Consider the following 20,785-nt stretch of genomic DNA (forward strand, 5'->3'; position numbering starts at 1 on the left):
GGAAGACTAGGGGGCACTGGGAAAATAGGGGACACTTGAAGACATGGGGACACTGAGACACCAGGGTCACTGAGACACCAGGGACACTGGCTGGGAGACATGGTGACACTGGGAGACATGAGGACACTGTGTTCCTAGTGTCTCAGTGTCCCCATGTCTCCCAGTGTCCTCAAGTGTCTCAGTGTCCCCAAGTGTTTGTGTCATAATGTCTCCCAAAGTCCCTTAGTGTCTCAGTGTCCCCATAGATCCCAGTGTCCCCAAGTGTCTGTGTCATAATGTCTCCCAATGTCCCTTAGTGCCTCAGTGTCTCCAAGTGTCTGTGTCATAATGTCTCCCAATGTCCCTTAGTGTCTCATTGTCCCCATATCTCCCAGTGCCCCCATGTCTCCTTGCAGCCTCCCCCCCCATAAAATACCAGCCAGGAAAGTGTTGTGTGTAATTGATTTTTTTTATTAAATCAATGGGTGTATTTCATGAGCATGGGCCTGGAGCTGCAGCTCCATCTACCCCTATGTTAATCCGGCCCTGACTGCATGGTCTGGCCCCTTGGAAGGCAGGTCACCCACTTTGGGCAACTGCGCCACTGACCCATTTATCCCCAACCACCGGGATGTCAGAGTTGGGATGTATGCTTTCCGTCACTTCATATCAATTTTAGGACAGAATACTTTGACAAATCATCCCCTATGTATACATGTCAGGGCTGCAAATGCCTTTGTTAAATTCTATTCAGTGGGAGTGAAGTCTGTAGTGGACATATAGCTGCTACATCTCTTTTAAACGTGGCACTCTCAAAGAGTTTATCAATGTCATCATCCTGAATATCAGCAAGTTCTAATGATAATGTGTCTACCAAGTTGTTTTTAACTGCAAATTTGTAATCATTCCTTGCCAAGCTCCGTTGATGAATATGCCATTTAATGTAATTTTGAAGCTTTTAAACTGGACCCAACTCTGCAGTCTATTCAACCTGCTGTTAAATGAGATTGCAGGAATTGGCTGATGCTTATTGAACCTTTAGTTAATGTTGCCTACTGTAAATTTATCTTGTCACATTGCACTGGATTATGTTTTGTAGCTTGCAGTCTCTACACCCTCTTTTTCATAATTCCTATCACACGCTATCTGAGAACTAATATAAATAGCTATTCCAGATCCAACTCAGCAACATTTGTCTAAAATGTAAATCAGGCCTCCATCTCAATTTTGTTCTCTGAAATTAACAGGGAATTGTCCCCAGGCAGCACACTGTGAGCGCATCATTAGATGTCCTTGCACTGTACTGGGGACACTAGGACCATGCAGAAAGTGCTTTAACATTAATGTGTCTTACTGGCACAGACCTGTGGACTCGCTCACTCCATCCCAACTGCTGGAAAATATGGCAATTGGTTAAAGGAACACTCAGACCACCATTACCACTGCAACTTGTTGTAGTAGTTATGGTACCAGGAGTACCCTGGCATTATCCCACAGTATGTAGTCAAACTGTTTACGCTTTCAGCAAATTGTTTCAGTTTACAATCCCATGGCATGGCAGGGCTTAACTCAGTGAAGCTAATGGAAGAATACTTAAAGGGACACTATAGTCACCCAAACCCTTTTTTTGTCAATCTTTATTTTATTGAGGCATTGTGTTATGCAATGCAGAATTATGTTATGCAAATATACAGACATGTAGAAGATATATATACTCCTGAGCAAACAGTCTAATTTTTTGAGTGTGAAATTTGTGAAACAAATATTTATTTGTGAAACAAATAAAGAAACAAGCTGAACACAGATTAAAATAAAAGCAGGCTAGTTCCTGTAGCTAAACTATGTAAATACCGCTAGGTTGATAGGCAAGATTAAAGAAATTAAGACACAGTATTGAAGTCAAACAACGTAAACTTGTCAGGTCAATTACACTTTGGCAAAGGAAAGTTTTTTTTTACTGTAAGAACAGTAAGGATGTGGAATTCTTCTGACTGAAGAAGTGGTTTTATCAGAGTCCATACAGATGTTCAAACAGCAACTAGATGAATACTTGCAAAAACAGAATATTCAAGGATATAATTTTTCAATGTAGGGTAATAGCTGCTTGATCCTACGATAAATCTGACTGCCATTCTGGGGTCAAGAAGGATTTTTTCCCTAGTTTGTTGCAAAATTGGAAGTGCTTCAAACTGTTTTTTGTTTGTCTTCTTTTGGATCACCAGCAAAAAACAAATGTGAGGAAGGCTGAACTCGATGGACACAAGTCTCTTTTCAGCTATGTAACTATGTAACTATATCAGCCTAACTGCCATTAATGCCATTATGCTCTCAGCCAATGCCTGCAGATGGAGAGTCACAACACCCCCTTTTCACAGCATCCCGAGCAAAGAGACGTTGCGGGGGACAGGCATCCCAACATCCCCAGGCCTGCATCACTGAGCCACAGATTTGTAAACCCTCAGTGTCCAAGTCCATCCCAAATGGGATATAGCTGAGAAGCTATGTGGTCTTTTGCCGCTGTTTGTGTTCACTCCACTGACGGCGTGATCGATGCAGTGGCTGTTTACCCCTGGTGGTCTTCAGCCTAGTTGGGTGATTATGGCGGAAGGCGATCACATGTGGTCGGGCAGTAGCTGAGGAAAACCCACCTTGTGGTCGATGTGCTGGGGCTAAGCCTCGTGAAGCTCTCGGTCTAGGAGGGTAGACAGTAGGACAGTTGGATGCGCGCTGTCTCATTTTGTCCCGAGGGGGTCTACTCTTTGCCAGCTCATGGGTGCATCGTCGGTGTGCTTGCAGCTTGGCCACAGACTCTCTGACGCTCCAGTAGATTCTGCCAGAAGTCCCTGAATATTTTATCAAAGCGTTGCAGCATGTGGTCTAGAGATCCGTGATGGGGCTGCTGGGACATGCCCAGCTCCCGGAGGACTGAGCGGGAATGATCCGCCATCTTGTAAATGCAGAGAGGCTGAAGTGTGGCTGGAGTGCACCTTGGATCAGGAGTTGAGTGCAGGTAAGTCAGCTTTATCATCTTCAGCGGGGACTGGGATATCCCCCGGGGGGGGGGGGGGAGGGGTGAATATTGGAGCTGTATGGCTGAAGAAAGAGTGGGGAAATCAGCCACCTTTCCCCATGCAGGCCGCACTGTTCTGTCTTGGGCTTCTCAGGGCTAATAAAGTCAGACAAGGTGTCTGCAGACTCACCAGGGTGTCCCCAGATTGGATAGCACCCTGTGGTATCAATTACAGCCTGGTAGCTTGGGTTATCATCAGAAAAACAGCGCAGAGACCAGGAGCTCATACAGGACACGTTTTATCAGTGGGAAGGTCAGGTTCCGCCCCCACCCAGAGCATTTTATCTCAATGATGTGATATGGATGCAGCGTCCCTGTCTTAGTGTGTGGCAAAGTGTGTGGCAAACACTCGCAGGGTGAAGATGGATTCATTTAATTGGGTTGCCTTTTTTAATTTTTCTAAAATTTTCTTAAATTGGTTTTTTTATTACTTTCATTAGATGTGATGGGATTTATGAATTTTTATTTGGCCTTTTTTGCTGATGAAGAAAAGAAGAGAGAATACTTCTGATGACAAGTATAATATTTACAGGTATTAAGTTTTATTGCCCCCCCTCACTATTATGAGCGCGAGGGGGGAAGTAGGTAGGGACATTTATTTTTAATGGGGATTGGCTTGTGGGTTGGGAAATACTAGCCAAGTAGCAATTCCGGAATTGCAATATCACTGTCATCTTACATTGTCTGCAGCTGACTGGTCATAGCTCTCATGTCCTTTCAGACAAAAGCAATATCAGCTACAAAAAGAGCTTTGAGGAGGTTTTGGATATCGGCTTTACTTGCTGGTAAATTCTCCGGTGCTGTATTGAGACTTGCTTGTTTCTATAGGTAGGGTCTATTGAGCCATTGTGATCACTCTCACCATATGTGTAGTCTGAGAGCTCCCATGTGGGCGCAATCTTGGCAGGCCATGTTTGCGGAGTCAAGTGCAGCAAATCATCAATACCTTAGGATGAGGTAGCCGATATTATGGGATATTGTGGGTTTTCTGGAAATTATGGGAATAACTTTAGTTTTCTTCCCATAATATCCAGAAAAGTTTGTAGCAATGGTATATCACTTATATGTAGTAAAGTATGCTCTAAGCCCCCTGCTGCCACTTGTTTTAAAGTCTCCCAGCTGATGTCCACCAGTGGATGCAGGAAGAGGTGTCTATGGCATGATGCCTTTTCTAGACATGCAACCACATGCTGCATGGCACCTAGGAGCAAAATGAGGTTTCAACTCTCCCTTATTGTTATATGAGGGTCTTATAGACACCATAGGCTTTTTATTTATTTTTACTTTTTCAATGCGGCGGCAGGCTTGCAAGTGCTAACCAGGCACCACATAACTAACTCTTGCATTGTTGAGTGTTATTTAACTGGTAATGTTAATTATTACTCGCTTGCATAATGTCAGATCTAAGAAGGGATGTAGCAGAATTTAGGAGAAATACAGGATTCTGACAGATTTACACAAGATAAAAAGAGTACACTACGATACGGATAAACAAAATAATTAATGACAGTGTTGCAAGCTCCTAAATTCTCACAGTTTGAAGACATAATACACATTTCCTTAACTGGAAATAATACGATAATAATAAGAAGAGCCAAATAATGCATATATGGTCCTAAATGAGATTCCATAATCCTGCCATAAAAAGCCTTACTTAACAGAGACAGAAAAACATTTACTATGCCAGTGTAACTTTAATTAATTACAATTTTATCATTACTGTAATGGTATATTTTAGGTATTAAGAGAGAAGTCGTATATTGTCTATTAAGCAATATTCATATATGTCACATGCCTTGTAATATTCCCCCAGAGTTTTTAGTTTCTTTAATTTGACAATGTTTACCTCAGTTTTGCCATTTGGATTTAATATGTTATTATCTCGGGCCTTAGATAACAGTATCTCTCTTTTAATGAGTCACAGGGAACCTGTTCCAGTGTTAAAAATTGCAAGGGCATTTACAAAAGAAACAGAGTTTCAATCAAATATAAAACACAAAACAAAACAGAAATTAAAAATGTGATTTAAAAAAAAAGCAAACAAAGTACAGCCACTACATAGATGGGAACCAAAGCAACACAAACCAGAACATACCATCTAAAAATAAAAACTGTAACCCTATGAATGGAAACTGAAGACGCTTTCGATAAAGAGAAAATATAAAGAAAATTGTACAACTATAACATAAATAAAACAACAAGACCCCAATCCACATAAAGTGAGAGGCAATATTATAAAAAAGTAATTATCAACATCATTGAAATGAAATTCAATTCACTAAATTCTCTTAGGCATGCTAAAATTAACTCATCATTACAAAAAACAATTCCAATAATCATAAAAATTATTTTAAAAGCCCTTGCGTATAAGTCCCACAGTTCTGATGAAGCCTATGGAATTCGGTTGACCTACTTACACAGCTAGATTTAGTAATATATGTTCTAGCTATGGCTTACATTCAGAGAACAAAATAATCTCATTTCCATTTTTAAAGAAGCAGCACTCAAGAGGATTGGAAAAAAACTGGTGGAAAGGAAACGAGTTTCCTCCCCCAACCCCTCCGAAAAGTAAAATAAACCATTTTAGTACCCATATTAGGATATCTTTAATTTTAGCAACATGGTTCTTAATCATCTGGAACATAGCATGCTTAAACATGTGCTCTAGGCTAAGCACACTAATAAAAGATGCCCACTTTGTTACTGCATTTGAAATAGATTCAATATACATTGTTAACACTGCCCCGATAGTCAGGATGCTCCAATAATTTTCTATTGCATCTATTGCATTTCTCAAAGCAGGGCTTTTTGAAGGACAGCATTTTCTGGAAGCTATGGTTCAGTTATCAACTTTGTTTTTTTCATTCTGCCTTTATTGAACAATAAAAGTAGTGCAGTATGCATGGATGTATACTAAAGAAAAACACTAAATAAAACAGCAGTAGATCTGATTTGACAATCTATAACTTAGTAGAAACACATTTTCAAAAGTAAACAATGTCCCAAAGAGCTGGGCAAACAAGCAAGGAACCATGGCCCAATGACATGGACCTGATTTAACAATGTTCAACAGTGGTGTGGGTGGGACAATTTGTAGCAGGATTGTCCAGCCTGCAGAGCACTGTGAGTCAGGAAGAAGACATAAGGCAAAGAGGATTAAACTGACACTGAACATGAGAGAAAAAATATAGAGAGACTTAGAGGAGCGTTGGGTAGTGAAGTGCATGTAATAGTGGAGGGAAAGGGGATAGGAATGTGAACAGGGTACAGGGAGACAAGCTCATGCAAGGCACAATCGGCCCACAGAAAGGATACCCTGTGCATACATGAAAGGAATAGGATCTCTAACCCAGATGGCCTGCAGCACCACTCCCTGCAAGGCAATGTTTCAGATGTCGAGCCCTCTCCCTTTTCCAGACTGTCCTGTCCCCTGTTGGGTACAGGTTTTCTCTGTAATAGCACAAGTGAGCAGAGCAGAAGCTATTTTGAGACCTGAGCGGGGATTTATCGAAGGGCAAAATAGTGAGTTTCTCTAAGCTTTTGTCCGTTCTCAGAGTTCTCATATTATTTGTTTTTGTTAAACATATGTTGTAAATGTGAATCCTGTTCATCCTAAAACTCTTCAAATAAGGAATTTATAGTATCTTTTGATCACTGAAGAAACAGTAAACTTTCATATTTTATATCTTGGAACAGGCACCCTTATTAACGAGTTGACTAGAATTAGGGAGGTATGGCAGACAATATGGAAGCAAACCATCTAAATGTTATACCAATGAAAATGTGCTAAGTACTATCCTAAAACCTGGTATATCTGCCCACTGAGGAACTAGAAAACAACTGATTTACATTCAATAGGTCTTACTACATAGTTGAAGTGAAACTGTTACTTCTCTGAAGTTAAAATTCATTGTTCACTCATTCCAGTAAACAAAAATGAAGCACTTACTGGAATGAGCAGTGCAATGAAGATAAGTGAAAAATACTCTATTTTGGAACAGATCTCCCCGTCTTGATTCCTTGTCAATCACTGTTATAAACTCCATCCTCTGCACCTCTCTGTTACTAGAGAGAGGGTAACGTGTACCTTGGCTTTGTCAATTGTTAAATCTTTAATATAAAAGTTATGCGTTTTAATTTTTGTATTTTATTTTTTATATTTAAAATGTTATTGTTTTTTCAAGAGTAAACATCATCATAGTATGGGGGGTACAGAAGTAAAAGAAAGGGGAGATGCTTGCATAAACATTTGCAGCAAGGGTGACAACTGACATCACGTGTATAGGTACATTTCTGGATAGATAAAACATTTTTTTATTTTTTTAAAATTGATACATATCAATAGAAAATAAAGTTTTGCAAGAGTTATACATTTGCTATTAAGGCTTTGGAAACTGATACGAGTACTAAGGTTGAGACTCGAACTGGTACTGAGACTGGGTGTTTCCTTTAACCTGGACCTGTCGTGGGTTTTGGGGAGGAATTCCTGGTCATTGTTATGGTTGCTGTGTTAAGTAGTAGTGTTGTCCGCTCCCGCCCTCATGTATCGTGGGACTGTCTTAGCTAGGCCAGATGTGGCCCTTCATGGTGGTAGTTATGGACTAGTGTGCGTGTGAGTAGCAGGTGGTTGATTTTGGGCTTCCTAAGTGGACTGTGTAGTGAGTCCTGCTTCGCGTTCTGACCACCTCAGGTGGTTGTGTGGGAAGGACGTGCCATACTGCCTGTCTTTGGTGCAGTCGGCCCATCCGGGAAAGCATCCCTGTAGGGAAGGGTTTGAACTACAGGTAATCAGGCCATGAATGGTTTCCATGTTTCCCTGAAGAGTGTATAGTTGTGGGAAATGGATGCGTGGATCTCTTCCATAGTTCTGATTGAGTCTACTTTGGCTATCCATACCCTGATCGTGGGGACCTCAGTGTGTTTCCACTTTACTAGGATGAGCAGGTTGGCCGCAGTAAGGAGATGTGTCAGGAGGGTTCTTTGTGTCTTGGGGATTAAGGTGGGTATGATCGGGAACAACAGAGTGTGAGGGGTATGAGGCAGTTGTGTACCTGTTACAGTGTTGATCATCGTCACAATGTTGGTCCAGTATCGTTGCGTGAGCGGGCAGTGCCACCAGATGTGAGCGAGGGACGCATTCGGTTGGGAACATTTCCAGCACAAATCTGGTGTGTTCGGGAAAATATTATGGATTTTGGCAGGAGAGTAGTGCCATCTGGATATTCTCTTTTGGTGCATGTGGATGTCGCGTGAATTTGTGAAAGGGCAGTCCGCCATTGGGGCATCGTGATTTGTACGTTGAGGTCTGTTAGCCAGGAGTCTGTGAAGGGTGGTAGCTGGGTCCTATGTTCGGCCAGCAGAAGTTTGTAAAAGGTCGATAACTGTTTGGTTTTGGGGTTGTTGGTCAGGCAGTGAGTCACAAAATCGGATAGGGTGCGGGAGCCCCCGAGCAAGGTTGTATTGGCCATTAAGAAGTGCGTCAGCTGGGCGTAGTGAAATGCTTGTAGTGTATGCGGAGCTACAGGGCCCACCAGACTAGCTAGTGTCCGTATGGAGTTGTTCTCAACCACAGAGCCTAGTGTCAGGTAGGGGGCGTCAAGCATTTTAGTATATCGTTGGTATGTCCCGGGTTGCATACCTGGGAGTGGATTGTAAGTGATGGGGAAGAGTGGGGATGGGTGTGGGGAAATATTCTCAGCTTCCCGCATGTTCACCCATGTCTTGAGTGTGGGGAGAATGGTGGGGTGAGCGGAGCAACAGGAGAGCAATTTTGAGGGGATTACTCTCTGCCAAGGGAGTGTGTAAAGAGGTACTAGGCTCACCGCACGTTCAAGGGTTACCCATTGACGTGTCGGAGGATGTGTGGACCAGTCTTGGATCCTGGAAAGAATGGCTGCCTTATAGTACCTTTCCATGTGTCGGAGGCCCAGTCTAGTGAGAACCTCATATGGGATTCTAGGCTGTTTCTGTGCCCATATAAAGGTGGTGAAAAGTTGCCTAAGTTTAGTGAAAAAAGGCTTTGGTATTGCTATCGGTAGGGTTTGGAAGAGGTATAGTATCTTGGGGAGGGAGTTCATTTTAAGAATGTTGATTCTACAGAGCCATGAGAACTGCGGTTTATGCCAAGTTTGTAGGTCTTTCGAGATAGCTTGGTATAGTGGGTCGTAGTTTAGGGCGAAGATGGAAGATAGGTCTGCCGACAGACAAACTCCCAGGTACGTAATGGATTTATCCGCCCATGTGAAGGGAAATGCGGCTTGCAGTTATGTGCGTGAGGGGGGCGTTATTCGAATTGGTAAGACTTCGCTTTTCGAGAAATTAACTTGAAAATTGGAGAGTTTATGGTACAGGGCGATTTCCTCTAGGAGGGGGGGTAACAAAGTGTCAGGAGTTTGTATGGTGAAGAGTAGATCGTCAGCGAATGCTGAGATTTTGTACTCTGCCATTTGTATTTGAATCTCTCAGATTGTAAAGCTTGGTATAGAAATCTTGGAAGGCTGATAGTATGTCCGGGAGTTTATATGATATGGCTCCTGAGGGGGTTTTAATTTTGGATATGAAGGTCGACTGCCTCCGTTGTTTTAGAGAATTGGCTAGCAGACGTCCACACTTACCTCCATGTGCGTAATAGGAGTGTTTCGTCAGCATAATTGTGCGTTTGATTTTGGCATTTAGTAAGTCCTGTAGGGCGGACCTTTTAGCTGTGAGGGCTGTGTAGGTGCTCAGTCGCGTGTCTGTTTTGTGTTTGATTTCTAGCTTCCTTATGTCCTCTGTAAGTGTTCGAATGTTGGCCTCTCTGATCTTTTTGTGTCTTGCTGCTAGTGCTATTATCTCTCCCCTCAGTACACATTTGTGCGCTTCCCACGTGATAGGTGGGGGTGAGGATGGGGTAGTGTTGATGGTGAAGTAGTTGTTTATAGAGTCTCTGAGCTGCGAGACAACCTCCTGGTTATTGAGAAGAAGGTCATTGAGTTTCCATTGGAACAATTTTTGTGGGATGGTGGGTATTTGTATGACTAGAGACAGGGGCGCGGGTCTGACCACGTGATGGAGCCATAATCTGTGGATTGTACTAGGTGTAGGAATCTGTGTTGGATGAAAAACATATCTAGTCTAGAGTACGAGTGTGATGTGGGTGAGAAGAAGGAGAAGTCTTTAGTCGATGGATGTATGGTGCGCCAACAGTCGTATAATTGTCCGCTATCAAGTAATTTGGCCATCTGTGCTCGCGCTGAGGTTTGGTATCCCATGGCTCGGGATGTTGTGTCTAGGTGAGAGTCCAGTGAGAGATTGAGGTCACCGCCAAGGATTAAAATACCCTCAGTGAATTGTTCTACGGCTTTGAATTGTTTTTTAAACACGTTGCATTGGCGTCTGTTGGGGAGATATGTGTTTACAAGTGTGACCATAGTCTGGCCTATTTGGCCTTTGACCATGAGCAGCCTCCCAGTGTCATCGGACTTATGGGAGGTGTATGTGAAGGGCACATGAGCAGAGAACAGGATTGCAACCCCTCTCGCCTTAGTGTCAGTGAAGTTGCTAAAGTAGCCAGTTGGGTGCCTTCTGTTTCTGAGGGTGGGAGCTGACTCTTTTTTAAAGTGAGTCTGTTGCAGGAATGCTATGTCTGCCCTAAGTGTGTGTAGTTCATTGAGAGCCATGGAACGTTTTTCAGGGGTGTTGAGGCCCCTGACGTTGAGTGTAATGATGCAAATGTTGGCCATTAGGGTGTGTGATAGTGGCGCTTATCCCGCTTCAATCGCTTCGGCAGTATGTAGCAGTTGTCGCTAGGGGAGAGAGGGGTATATGGGATCCCTAGGTAGGGAGAAAGGAAGAAAACGGTAATTATATACCGTAACTATGTACAATGAGGAATGCTGTCCGTCTGTGCTGTCCGTCTGTGCTGTCCGTCTGTGCTGTCCGTCTGCAACAGGGCACAGCCAGGCGTGTAGACGGCAGGGGGCTTCCGTAGGTGACGTACCCAAAGTGGTTAATTCTGACCACCGGGGTACCTGGTGCTCACCTTGGAAATGTCACTCAGACCTATGTTAGGAGTCAATTCTTCTGCCTACCCGTCATGCTGTAGGCGGGCAGATAGAGGAACCGTCCAGTTCCCTGTGTGAGTATGGAATGCGGTTGGTACTGCGTGCTATGGTCTCCTGGGAGCCAATCCAATAGTGTGAATTCGGATGGAATGGTGTTGGGCATCATCTTTGAGTGGGTCTTTTGTGGCTAATGCTTTTGTCCTGCCACGGACTGGTGTGGGTCAGTAGGGTACGGGGTGACGTCTGGTTAGAGGAAGTGGAAGACTAGGTGGGGTTTTCTAAACGTCAGTAGTGGACCCCCCATATTGGGTGATAGGAGGGGTGATTTTCAAATCCATGTCATTGTGCGTGGGTTACGGGTAGGGATGGTCAGTTTAGCATTACTGCTGTGGTATCAGTACCAGCTGGTGATGTCTAATAAGGCCCCCAATGTCAATCCGTGAGGTAGAGCTAGCGTTTTCTAGATCGTATGCAAGGTGCTGTGCGTCGGGGGGGGGAGGCTATGCCCAAAAAGGGGGGGGGGAAGGGGAGGATTGTTGGAGATGGGGTGAGAGGGTATTACAGTAGTACTGTCACTTCTCACTGGGTGCTGTGCTTTAGCGGTTGTAAGTTAGAGACATTCAGGCGTATGCCCGTCATATGTGAATCTTGTCTCCGGCAGTGCTCTCACTATCCCAGGTGAGGCAGTGAAGTTACCACCTTGTTACATGGGTATGACTCACTAGTACCCGAGCTTCGTATTGAGGGGTATGTGGGATGTGTGCATGTCGAACCCATCTCTGTCTAATGGCCCCGGATAGTCTACCCTGCCTGAGTCCTGTCTGGATGTCACATCTCACATTGCATTTCAATAAGACATGTAGACAAAATCACAGTTTATCGTATGGAGCATTGCCCGTAGTAGCAATACACATGTCATAAGCTAGTCATCATCTCGTTAAGTCCTGGCACACCATGTTAATAGTAAAGTCCAGAGTAAAAAGGGGGACGGGGGGACGGGGGGGGGGGGAGGGGAGGAAGTTAGGTGTGGATGGGGGGGGGGGTTAATTTTTTGTATCGATTTTTCTTTTATAGTTTTTTTTTTTCATTTTTTTGTCACTGTTAATTAATCAATTTTATTTATTTATTTTATTTATATATAATTTTTTAGTTTTTTGGCGGGAGGAGGGGTTCGAGCATACACAGTGTCGTACATTAATATAAACACAATGTACTGTGGTGCTCCCTGTCTACTTAGTGGCTCCAGGCCTATAGGGGCACATTTAGCTCGCATGGGTCTGCTCGTCCCACTCGTATGCGATCTTAGTACAGCAGTGGGCATGGCGGGTGGTGGGCTCGAAGTTATGCGTTTTATTGTCTTATTCAATAATGTAATTTAAGTGTGACAATTCCCCTTTAAAATCTAAGAAAATGTTACATTAATTCTACTTTATGAGAGCCAAGCAACTCACAGGCATTTCTAACTAGTTGCAATATATAATTAGTCTGCGGCCATAATGAATGTTTCCAGAAGGCTCTCAATGTGAACGAAAGGCATTTTCTATAAATAAACTGAAGATATACAAGGTCTTTTTTCTGTTTCTCAGACTTGAAGAGAACTGCTTAATTTTTAGTTGAAAAATTACATCTTGAATAATAGAAATGCAGAAAGTTCCCTAAAGGCTACAACAGTCTTGAAAATCACTTTGCAGGCCACAGAATAAAAGAATAAAAGGTCCTTTCTTCTTCGGACTACAAACATGCAGCCAGTACAACAGCTTTAATTCTTCTCGACTGCTTCTTTTAAGGGCTGTAGAATTTCTTTCTTTCTTTTTTTTATCCCTTTTGGTAACATGTTGTGTCGAATTGCAAATTATGTTAGTTCTATGCAATTATTTTTGTTGGTTTTTAAGGATGGCATTTGTAACAAGCTTTGAAGTTTAAAAAAAAAAAAAAAAGATATTTCCTAGCAATTATAACCTGCCAATGTAATTTATTTTACTAATCTTCATATGATCTTGCCTTGTGCAGAGGGAATTAAGTATGGGATCTTAAGAGGGATGTAGGGTAACAAAACTAGCACCAAAACAAATTTAGGATAATAAAGCAGTTTTGGTATTTAACTCCTAAATGGCAGAGGATTGAGCAGTGAGACTGCAGGGGCGTGATCTATACACCAAAGTGGCTTAATTAAACTAAAATTGTTTTGGTGGCTATAGTGTCCCTTTAACCCCTTTAAGGACACATGACATGTGTGATATGTCATGATTCCCTTTTATTCCAGAAGTTTGGTCCTTAAGGGGTTAAGGTAAAGCTGACTTTGCGCATGGTTCAAATGCTCTTGCTGCTTCGGTCTCTCGACAGTTTGGCATTACCCTTAATTTTACACTCACTACATCTACTGTTTCTTTTTCTCTGTCCCAGACTGCATACGAGGAGCTTCTTCCTACTAGTATTAAGGGAAGGAGAGGAGTAGACAAGTGAGTGTTGGGGGACATCAGGAAACTGTTCTCAGAAAGCGTAGAGCAAGAGCATATGTTGCAAAGCTCAAGGCGCTTAAACTAATCTGTCTGCATAGTCTGCCCTTAGTTGGCTGGTCTGCATGACTGTCAGGCAGCCTGGGCTGATGCTCTCAGCCTATCACTGGCCACCCATTAGAAGTAACAGTACTTTACTCGCAACAGATGGCCAGTGATAGGCTCATGCTTTCAGCCAATCATTGGATTTTCAATGATTCCTCTTTCTGCTCAGTGCAGAGGCTGAGCCAAGAAGGACCAGATACTGCGAGAGTGCTCATGCAGCACTGGAAATAAGGTGAGTTTTTACTAGCTTTAAGAGGGCAAGGGAGGACCAGGGGGGCTAAATAGTTAGTTCAACACATTTGTGCTAAAATGGCATTGATGCTCAGATTATCCCTTTAAGGTAAGAGCCATGGAAACCCACCCCTCAAAACAACTTAATTGAAATAAAATTGTTTAGAAGGAAGAATATACCTCCAATTACTTCTCACATGGTATTATCTAAATTGTAACCACTATATACAAAACTCAAACATGTATATGTAATGATCAACCATAAAACAGTGTGCCTTGTCTTACCTCTCGGATCTCTTTAATTTTAGAACCCCCTTTGCCTATAAGTGAACCACACTGGCTTGCAGGGACTACTAGCCTCAGCGTGACTGGTGGTTTGCTTGTCACTGTGCTGTTTGTCATGGAAGCATTAATATCCTGTAACGACAGTAGGAAAAATTGCTATTAGGTCAGACTTAATTAAACATTCTAGTGGTACAGACAGAGTATCTATTCATCAATCCCTCCCTTATTCAACCATTCCTCTGTCTGTCCATTCATCCACCAATCCATATGTATTTTCCATCCATCTCTCTGTCCATCCATCCATCTATTCAACCATCCATTCAATCTAAATCTGGAACAAGTTTCAGCACCAGTAGGTGGTGGATTCTAGTACACAATAAAACAAAATGCAAAGGAATGCACATAATTATATATAGAGAAATAAACAACTTTTCAGATTTGCTATCTAAATCATCTTTAAATGAAGACTCCAATCACATTGTAGTGTTTAGAATGCCGGGAATGCCTTGGCGCCGTACAAGGCTAAGTAGTCAAACCATTTGAGAATACTTTGAAAATTGATCTGAGGTCCTTCGGATGCTTCTGCTGCTGGAAGCTCCTGCCACTGAACTAAAACCAGTTCTGCACAACAGAACTAAGTGGAATGTGGCAGATCGAAGCCCGGTGGCAGCATAGTATGTTGTCGAAGCTGCTCTAGTGGTTACGGAGCTTGGAGTATTCCTTATATTAGTATAAGCTAATTTCACAGAATTTTCTTAAATTAGGTCAAGGTATTCCAAATATTTATTATTTTATACCCTAATGTAACAAAACAACTATTTTGAATAATAAAAAAGATATTGTCCGTTCTATTTTGCTCTGTTTACCGTTGTGAATGACAGAATAGTACCCAACACATAAGAATGTCAACATCTTCATGATAAAGAGTTACATAAATCCCTTTAAACCATGACAGTCCTGGCAAAACACTGTTTTTGGATGAAGTAAGCCTTGTTGGCATGGCCTCCCACTACAGTAAAAAATAAAATATAAAAGAAATTAAGTGTTAACTTACCAGCAATCGCACGCTAGGGCCAAGATTTCCCTGTAGTCAGATCCTCCTTCAGGGATGTCACTCTCCCTTATTGCAGGGGAAGGGACTACTGGAGGAAGGGCTTAAAGGCAGACTTGGGCAGTATGAATGGGTGGAAGGCATACTGACATAGGTTGTCTGTTGCCAGCATGCTGTGTTGATACACATTTCATGCACAGAACTAACATTCGCCCACCTGAAACTCTCCTTCCAAGCTGGCTAATGACACTGCCGGAGATGGAATTACATTTCCAGCAGCAAAGTTCTGTATTTCTGTGTGTACAGTACAGTTCAATCTGAAACACTGCACATACAGACTCCAAGCATCATACTGACGTGGTCATGGTGCTTGGTGTAACCTTTCAATAACTCCATCATCCTCAGTTTCATGAACAAATCTAATACCCGGTTGGGTGGTAAGACATAAGAGAAATTGGTGTAGTGTGAACTAATACTAGTCAAGTAATTACTTGAATGTAGAAACTCTTAGAAGCACAGTAGTTTTATAAACAATTTAATTGGGGACTTTAAATATACATTATGAGAGGAGGTCAACGCCCCATTTAGTTTACATTGTGAACTCTGGTTATAAATGTGTTTAAACAATGAAATGTCCGTTTTATATATACCTTCAGAGTATAAATATTCCTTAAAGGTGCAGTTTAAGGAGTTTGAATAGTTTGACACATACCTGGGCCCCCTGTGTGCCCACACTCCAATACCTCTTCACCGACATCTGCCTTAGCAATATTTCAGCCAATGAATTCTATCTAAAATTGCACAAAACTGATATTTCTACAAAAAAGGAAAACTTAAAATTTAGTGATATATGAAATAAGGGGCCAGACTGCAGCTTTCCAGGTACCTAGGTAATTGCCAAACTGTTGGGCGCTAAACAGTGGGAAGTCACCAGGGTAATTGCGAAACCATAACCACTACAACATGCTGTAGTGCTTCTGGTGTTTTGTGTGCCCCTTTAATAACGATAATATGTACTACAGAATGCTTTGTGAGAATTACACCTGACCATGATAACAATGTAACCCGTTGACGTTGCTTTAATAGGTATACCTGTTACTTTTTAAGTAGAAGAGAATGTAATAGGCCACAAGCCACTGTTCACAACAGTGATGTGGGGGGTGGAGGGGGTCAAAACAGCTGATGATTTGACCTTGCATATATATCTAGTAGAGGTTACTTAATATGAACATAAAACAAACATGTAATTTGAAAGCATGTCTAAACTATTCCACCACACGTTGTTTTAGTGTTACATTATGCTGGAATGTGCAAATACACAAGGCTGCTGATGTATGGTTTGAAGTGGGGAATGTCGCAGTTCAACAAACAAGTGCTAAGGGGTCATAGCAACCTAACACTGGCATTGTTCTCGCAGCCCAGGGAGTACAGTATTTGCCCTGGGTGCTAAATATAGTATAAAAGATAATGGCAAACTAGAAGTGTGATAGGAATGAATAAGACAGGCATCTCGGTTTGCAGTGTAAGTGATGACATGCAGCTGTAAAAACACGTCCAATAACTCAGACATAAAGGCACTTGGACAGTATGAAATTACCACCGTGGTCAATGAACAATTTAGCTACTGTTGTTGACAGAATGGCCTCTCTAACAGATTTCCTTTGCAGGATTTACAGGATGTCCAATGTTAACTTGAATTCACAACAAGAATATTGATTTTTAATTTCACAGGATTATGTCCCTCTATAAACTGTGCGGAGAGATTAAAGTTTATACAACCTATTTGTGGGACTTTAGTTTGACACAGAGGATGTAAAACTTAGTCTAGCTGCAGTATTTTGCCATTACGTGCAGTTGTATTATAGTTCTTAATCATTGTGTTGCAAACAATTTATAAGAGCATAATAAATAAGAAGGGGATGTAGCCACAGGGAGGTTTCTGTGCGAGTATATTTTGGTCACATATTTCCATTCATTGGGAATCTGAGTGTTTAATCCAGGGGTTTTAGTTGTGTATTGTGATGGAGCAGGGAAATGCCTTTTAAAGTCCAAAATATGTTACCATATCAGGCAGTAGGACTGACTGCTATAGTGTAGATAGAAAGGGAGCTGGTGAATTGGCACCATAGATGATCCTCATAGATATAAAACCTGGATAATAAAATGCCATAATTGATATCCGCAAAGAGTTTTAGAAGCTCACCTGCTTGCTCTACAGAAATATAGAGAAATATTTATACCAGTATAATTACGTTTAAAAACGCCAGCCATCCACATTAAAAAGAACCAATGTGAATGAATCACCTTTTGCTATTAATGCAGGTTTTTGGTGCATAGCACCTGGAGAAACAGACATTTTCCTGCAATGTCAGATGCTGTGTACGCACAAACACATTTATGTCCGACTTCTATTCAAGATTAGGATTTGTCTGTTGGGTGAGTGCTGTGTGAATTGGTGTGATGTGTGTCAGTGGGTTGGCTCAGAGGTGTTGTGTATGTGTGTATGCACGGAGGGCAGAGATTCCATACATTATTCCTTTAAAAAAAAAAATATATATATATATATTTATTTTTTTTGCTGCCCCCCTGCATAACTTGGTAATAGGGGGTTACAATCTTTGCTGGCCTGATGGGTATAACAGGATCCCTGGTGGTCTTGTCGGATGGGGGCACTCCTAGTCAGGCAATCAGTCTATGCTGGCAGCTGGCATTTAGAATTGAGAGAGCTCTGAGGGAGCACTCATTGTGACCAGCAACCACATAATATGAAGACAGTATGTGCCCTTGCAGTACTGAGGAAGTGCAGGGTTGGTGACTTATAAGCGCCTCCTTAACGACTGTGAGGTTGCCCCGGCTACTCGGCCCCCACCCGACAGGCAGAATTTAAGGCTCATATATTTCCCAGTTTGCCCAAAATTAGAGTTTATAGTATAGAGTATACTATAGTACACTATACACAGTTTAGGGTTATGTATCTCTCTCACTCCCTTTATAGAAAAATAACTAGGTGTCAAATAATTTGTGATGTGACTAAACATAAAATTCCCCATAATTCAATGAAGATAGAAAAAATATTGTTGTGCGTCACCTACATATCTCAAGTTGGGCTTTGGGAAATCGACCTTGGGCACAGGAATTCCAAAACGTCCCATTTCCACAACTAGCCCAGAATTCCCAGCTCAACATTCACAGCAATACAGGAATGCATTGTGTTGCAGACTTGACCCAGGTGCCATGGGTGAAATCTGCAACGTGTGCAGACTTGACAGACTTGACCAGTGCAAACTTGACCCGTTTCTGCAGGTGCCCTTAACAATGGAGCATTTTCTAACATACGGTAGCTTTTCTTAACTGAGCCATGGATTATAATGCAAAAGGACCAGAAAGTAGATAAATTGATAGACAGACAGACATACAGACAAACTGATAGTAGGACAGGATGGAAATGATATGTACATTTTGTTCTAAACTGACATTTAGCAGTTACAACATTAAATAAATCCGGATGAAACGATCACTGAGATCATTTTTGTTCTTGCAGTAATAGTGCAAAACATTCAGTTTTTGAATCAATTTTTTTTTTCACTTTTATAACCAATTTCCATTGTTCAGTGTTCAGCTGGTTAGCAGGCTTTTCCTCAAGATAGCAACTCTTTTGCCTCAAATGATCTAAAGAACATCATATGATGTCACAAGATTTACCAATATGTTGAAAAAAATCTGTTCCAATTTATTTAAGTGTTTTCAATGTAATCTAAAAAATTGTCACCTATCTTCCTTGTATATTCTGACAGATTTGTGCACCTTCACAATGACCCAGTAACTAAGAATAATGTGTGAGTATCTGTGAGTATCCTGCCTTGCCTTGCTTTGTACGCCACGATCATACTAGTGTAAGACAATACTTTTCTGGTGCAAACCATTGGAAATTTTAAAACAAATAGAATATAATTATACTTAAATAAAAAAAATGGCAGAGAAATTCCAATAAATAGTGCAAAATAAAATCGAAATCGATAACCTCTGCCAGAACAAAAATCATACAAAAGAAGCAGATTATTCACTGACTCCTTCTCTGATTTCACCTTCTCATCTGATGTTCATTCTTCTCCCATCTTCTACTGCCTGCCCGCCACAGCAAGCCTGTCATTATCTTCCATCCTTTAACCTACTACTGGGAGCCTCTCTGCCCGACTCACACAGGTTAAGGTACCAGGTGTGGTGGTGTCAATATCTTGGAGATGCAGTGCAGGAGATTAATGATTTGTATCCACTGTGTGTACCTCGAGCAGTTATAACCGTGCTGAGGGAAAGATGATTTGTCACCCACAGACATATCAGAGTTTTTCTTTCAATATTTCATAAATGAATAGATTATAATATAATGACAGTAATCTACAAACAGAGGGCATTTATTAAATGTTTAAATTCTGTGAAATAGGATGAATGAGGAGATAAAATCGGCTACAGATATGGCTTAACGGCTTTTTTTTTTTTTTTTACAAATGACACACTGTGCTTTTAACGTGTCCAGTTCGTGCCAAGACAATCCTGTTGCCTTTTTTATGGATCAGAGAGAGATGACAATAATGTCTGAAATTCCTGTCTGTAAAGTCTATGTAATCTGACCTTCACAGGTTCAAACTGTAGCAATGAATAATTTTACATAGCTTAAATTGCGTGGGGCAACAGCAAGCCATAGCTCACACTTTAAAGAACTGAAGTGTAGAGTGTTCATTAGTTTTTTGCTGGAAGTAAATCCTCAATGACTTTTATCTGGAGAGCCGTGGTACTGTTAAATTGAGACCAAACATAAAAGAAAGCGACTGTCTAAGGCTATTTTTTCTGGTGAATGTGAAAATATGCAACATGAAATAGAGCAAATGGAATACATAAAGAATAAATAGTAATAGTAATAGTAAATGAAGAACAAGTATATTGAATTAGAAATGGGTTATTTTTTCAAATCTAAAACACATTTTATGGCTATATAGGAATAACATTTGGATGCACACCATTATAATTCAGATACTAACACCTTCTCCCTTCTCATAAATAAATGTAACCTACATTTTTACAATCTTTTCTAAATCAACTAGTGTTGGGTGAAAAAAACTAAAAAAAAATTCTTGCTTTTCAAAGTCATTGATTTAAAACACTTTAAAGGAACACTATTATTTTAATATAATTTAATCATTTTTTACTCTGCCAGACAAAAGAGGAATCATCTGTGCACCAGAACCATATCATGATGTAGTGGTTTAGAGTGTCCCATTAAGGACAACATGTTAAACAATGACCTCATTCCAAACTAGTCCTAAAATACCTTATAAACAAACAAGGAGGAATTGGTGTAAACTTCAATTCAAAAATATGTTAAGATGACATACATATAGCATTGCACTATACATTTCATAACTGAAATACACTTTAGCATGGAAACATAAGAAATCAAACTAAAATCACCAGAGCTGACATGCTACCTTCTGGCTCCCCTCTCCTGACCCTAATAGATTACGGTAAATATTTTTAATAAATTAGAATTTTTATTGCTTTCCAAAAAGTA

General features: G+C 41.2%; 1 protein-coding gene across 5 annotated transcripts in view; it reads right to left on the bottom strand.

Moving 5' to 3' along the window:
* The window catches only part of LOC134608777 (poly(rC)-binding protein 3-like), a 1,002,469-nt gene that overhangs the window by 43,984 nt on the left and 937,700 nt on the right, over nucleotides 1-20,785 (bottom strand). For all 5 annotated transcript variants that reach the window (XM_063451876.1, XM_063451872.1, XM_063451874.1 and 2 more), the window contains one exon: nucleotides 14,169-14,300. In XM_063451876.1, the coding sequence (XP_063307946.1) occupies nucleotides 14,169-14,300 (132 nt within the window). The remainder of the gene's footprint in view (nucleotides 1-14,168; nucleotides 14,301-20,785) is intronic.

The sequence above is a fragment of the Pelobates fuscus genome, chromosome 4 (genome assembly GCF_036172605.1).
Source record: "Pelobates fuscus isolate aPelFus1 chromosome 4, aPelFus1.pri, whole genome shotgun sequence".
NCBI lineage: Eukaryota > Metazoa > Chordata > Amphibia > Anura > Pelobatidae > Pelobates > Pelobates fuscus.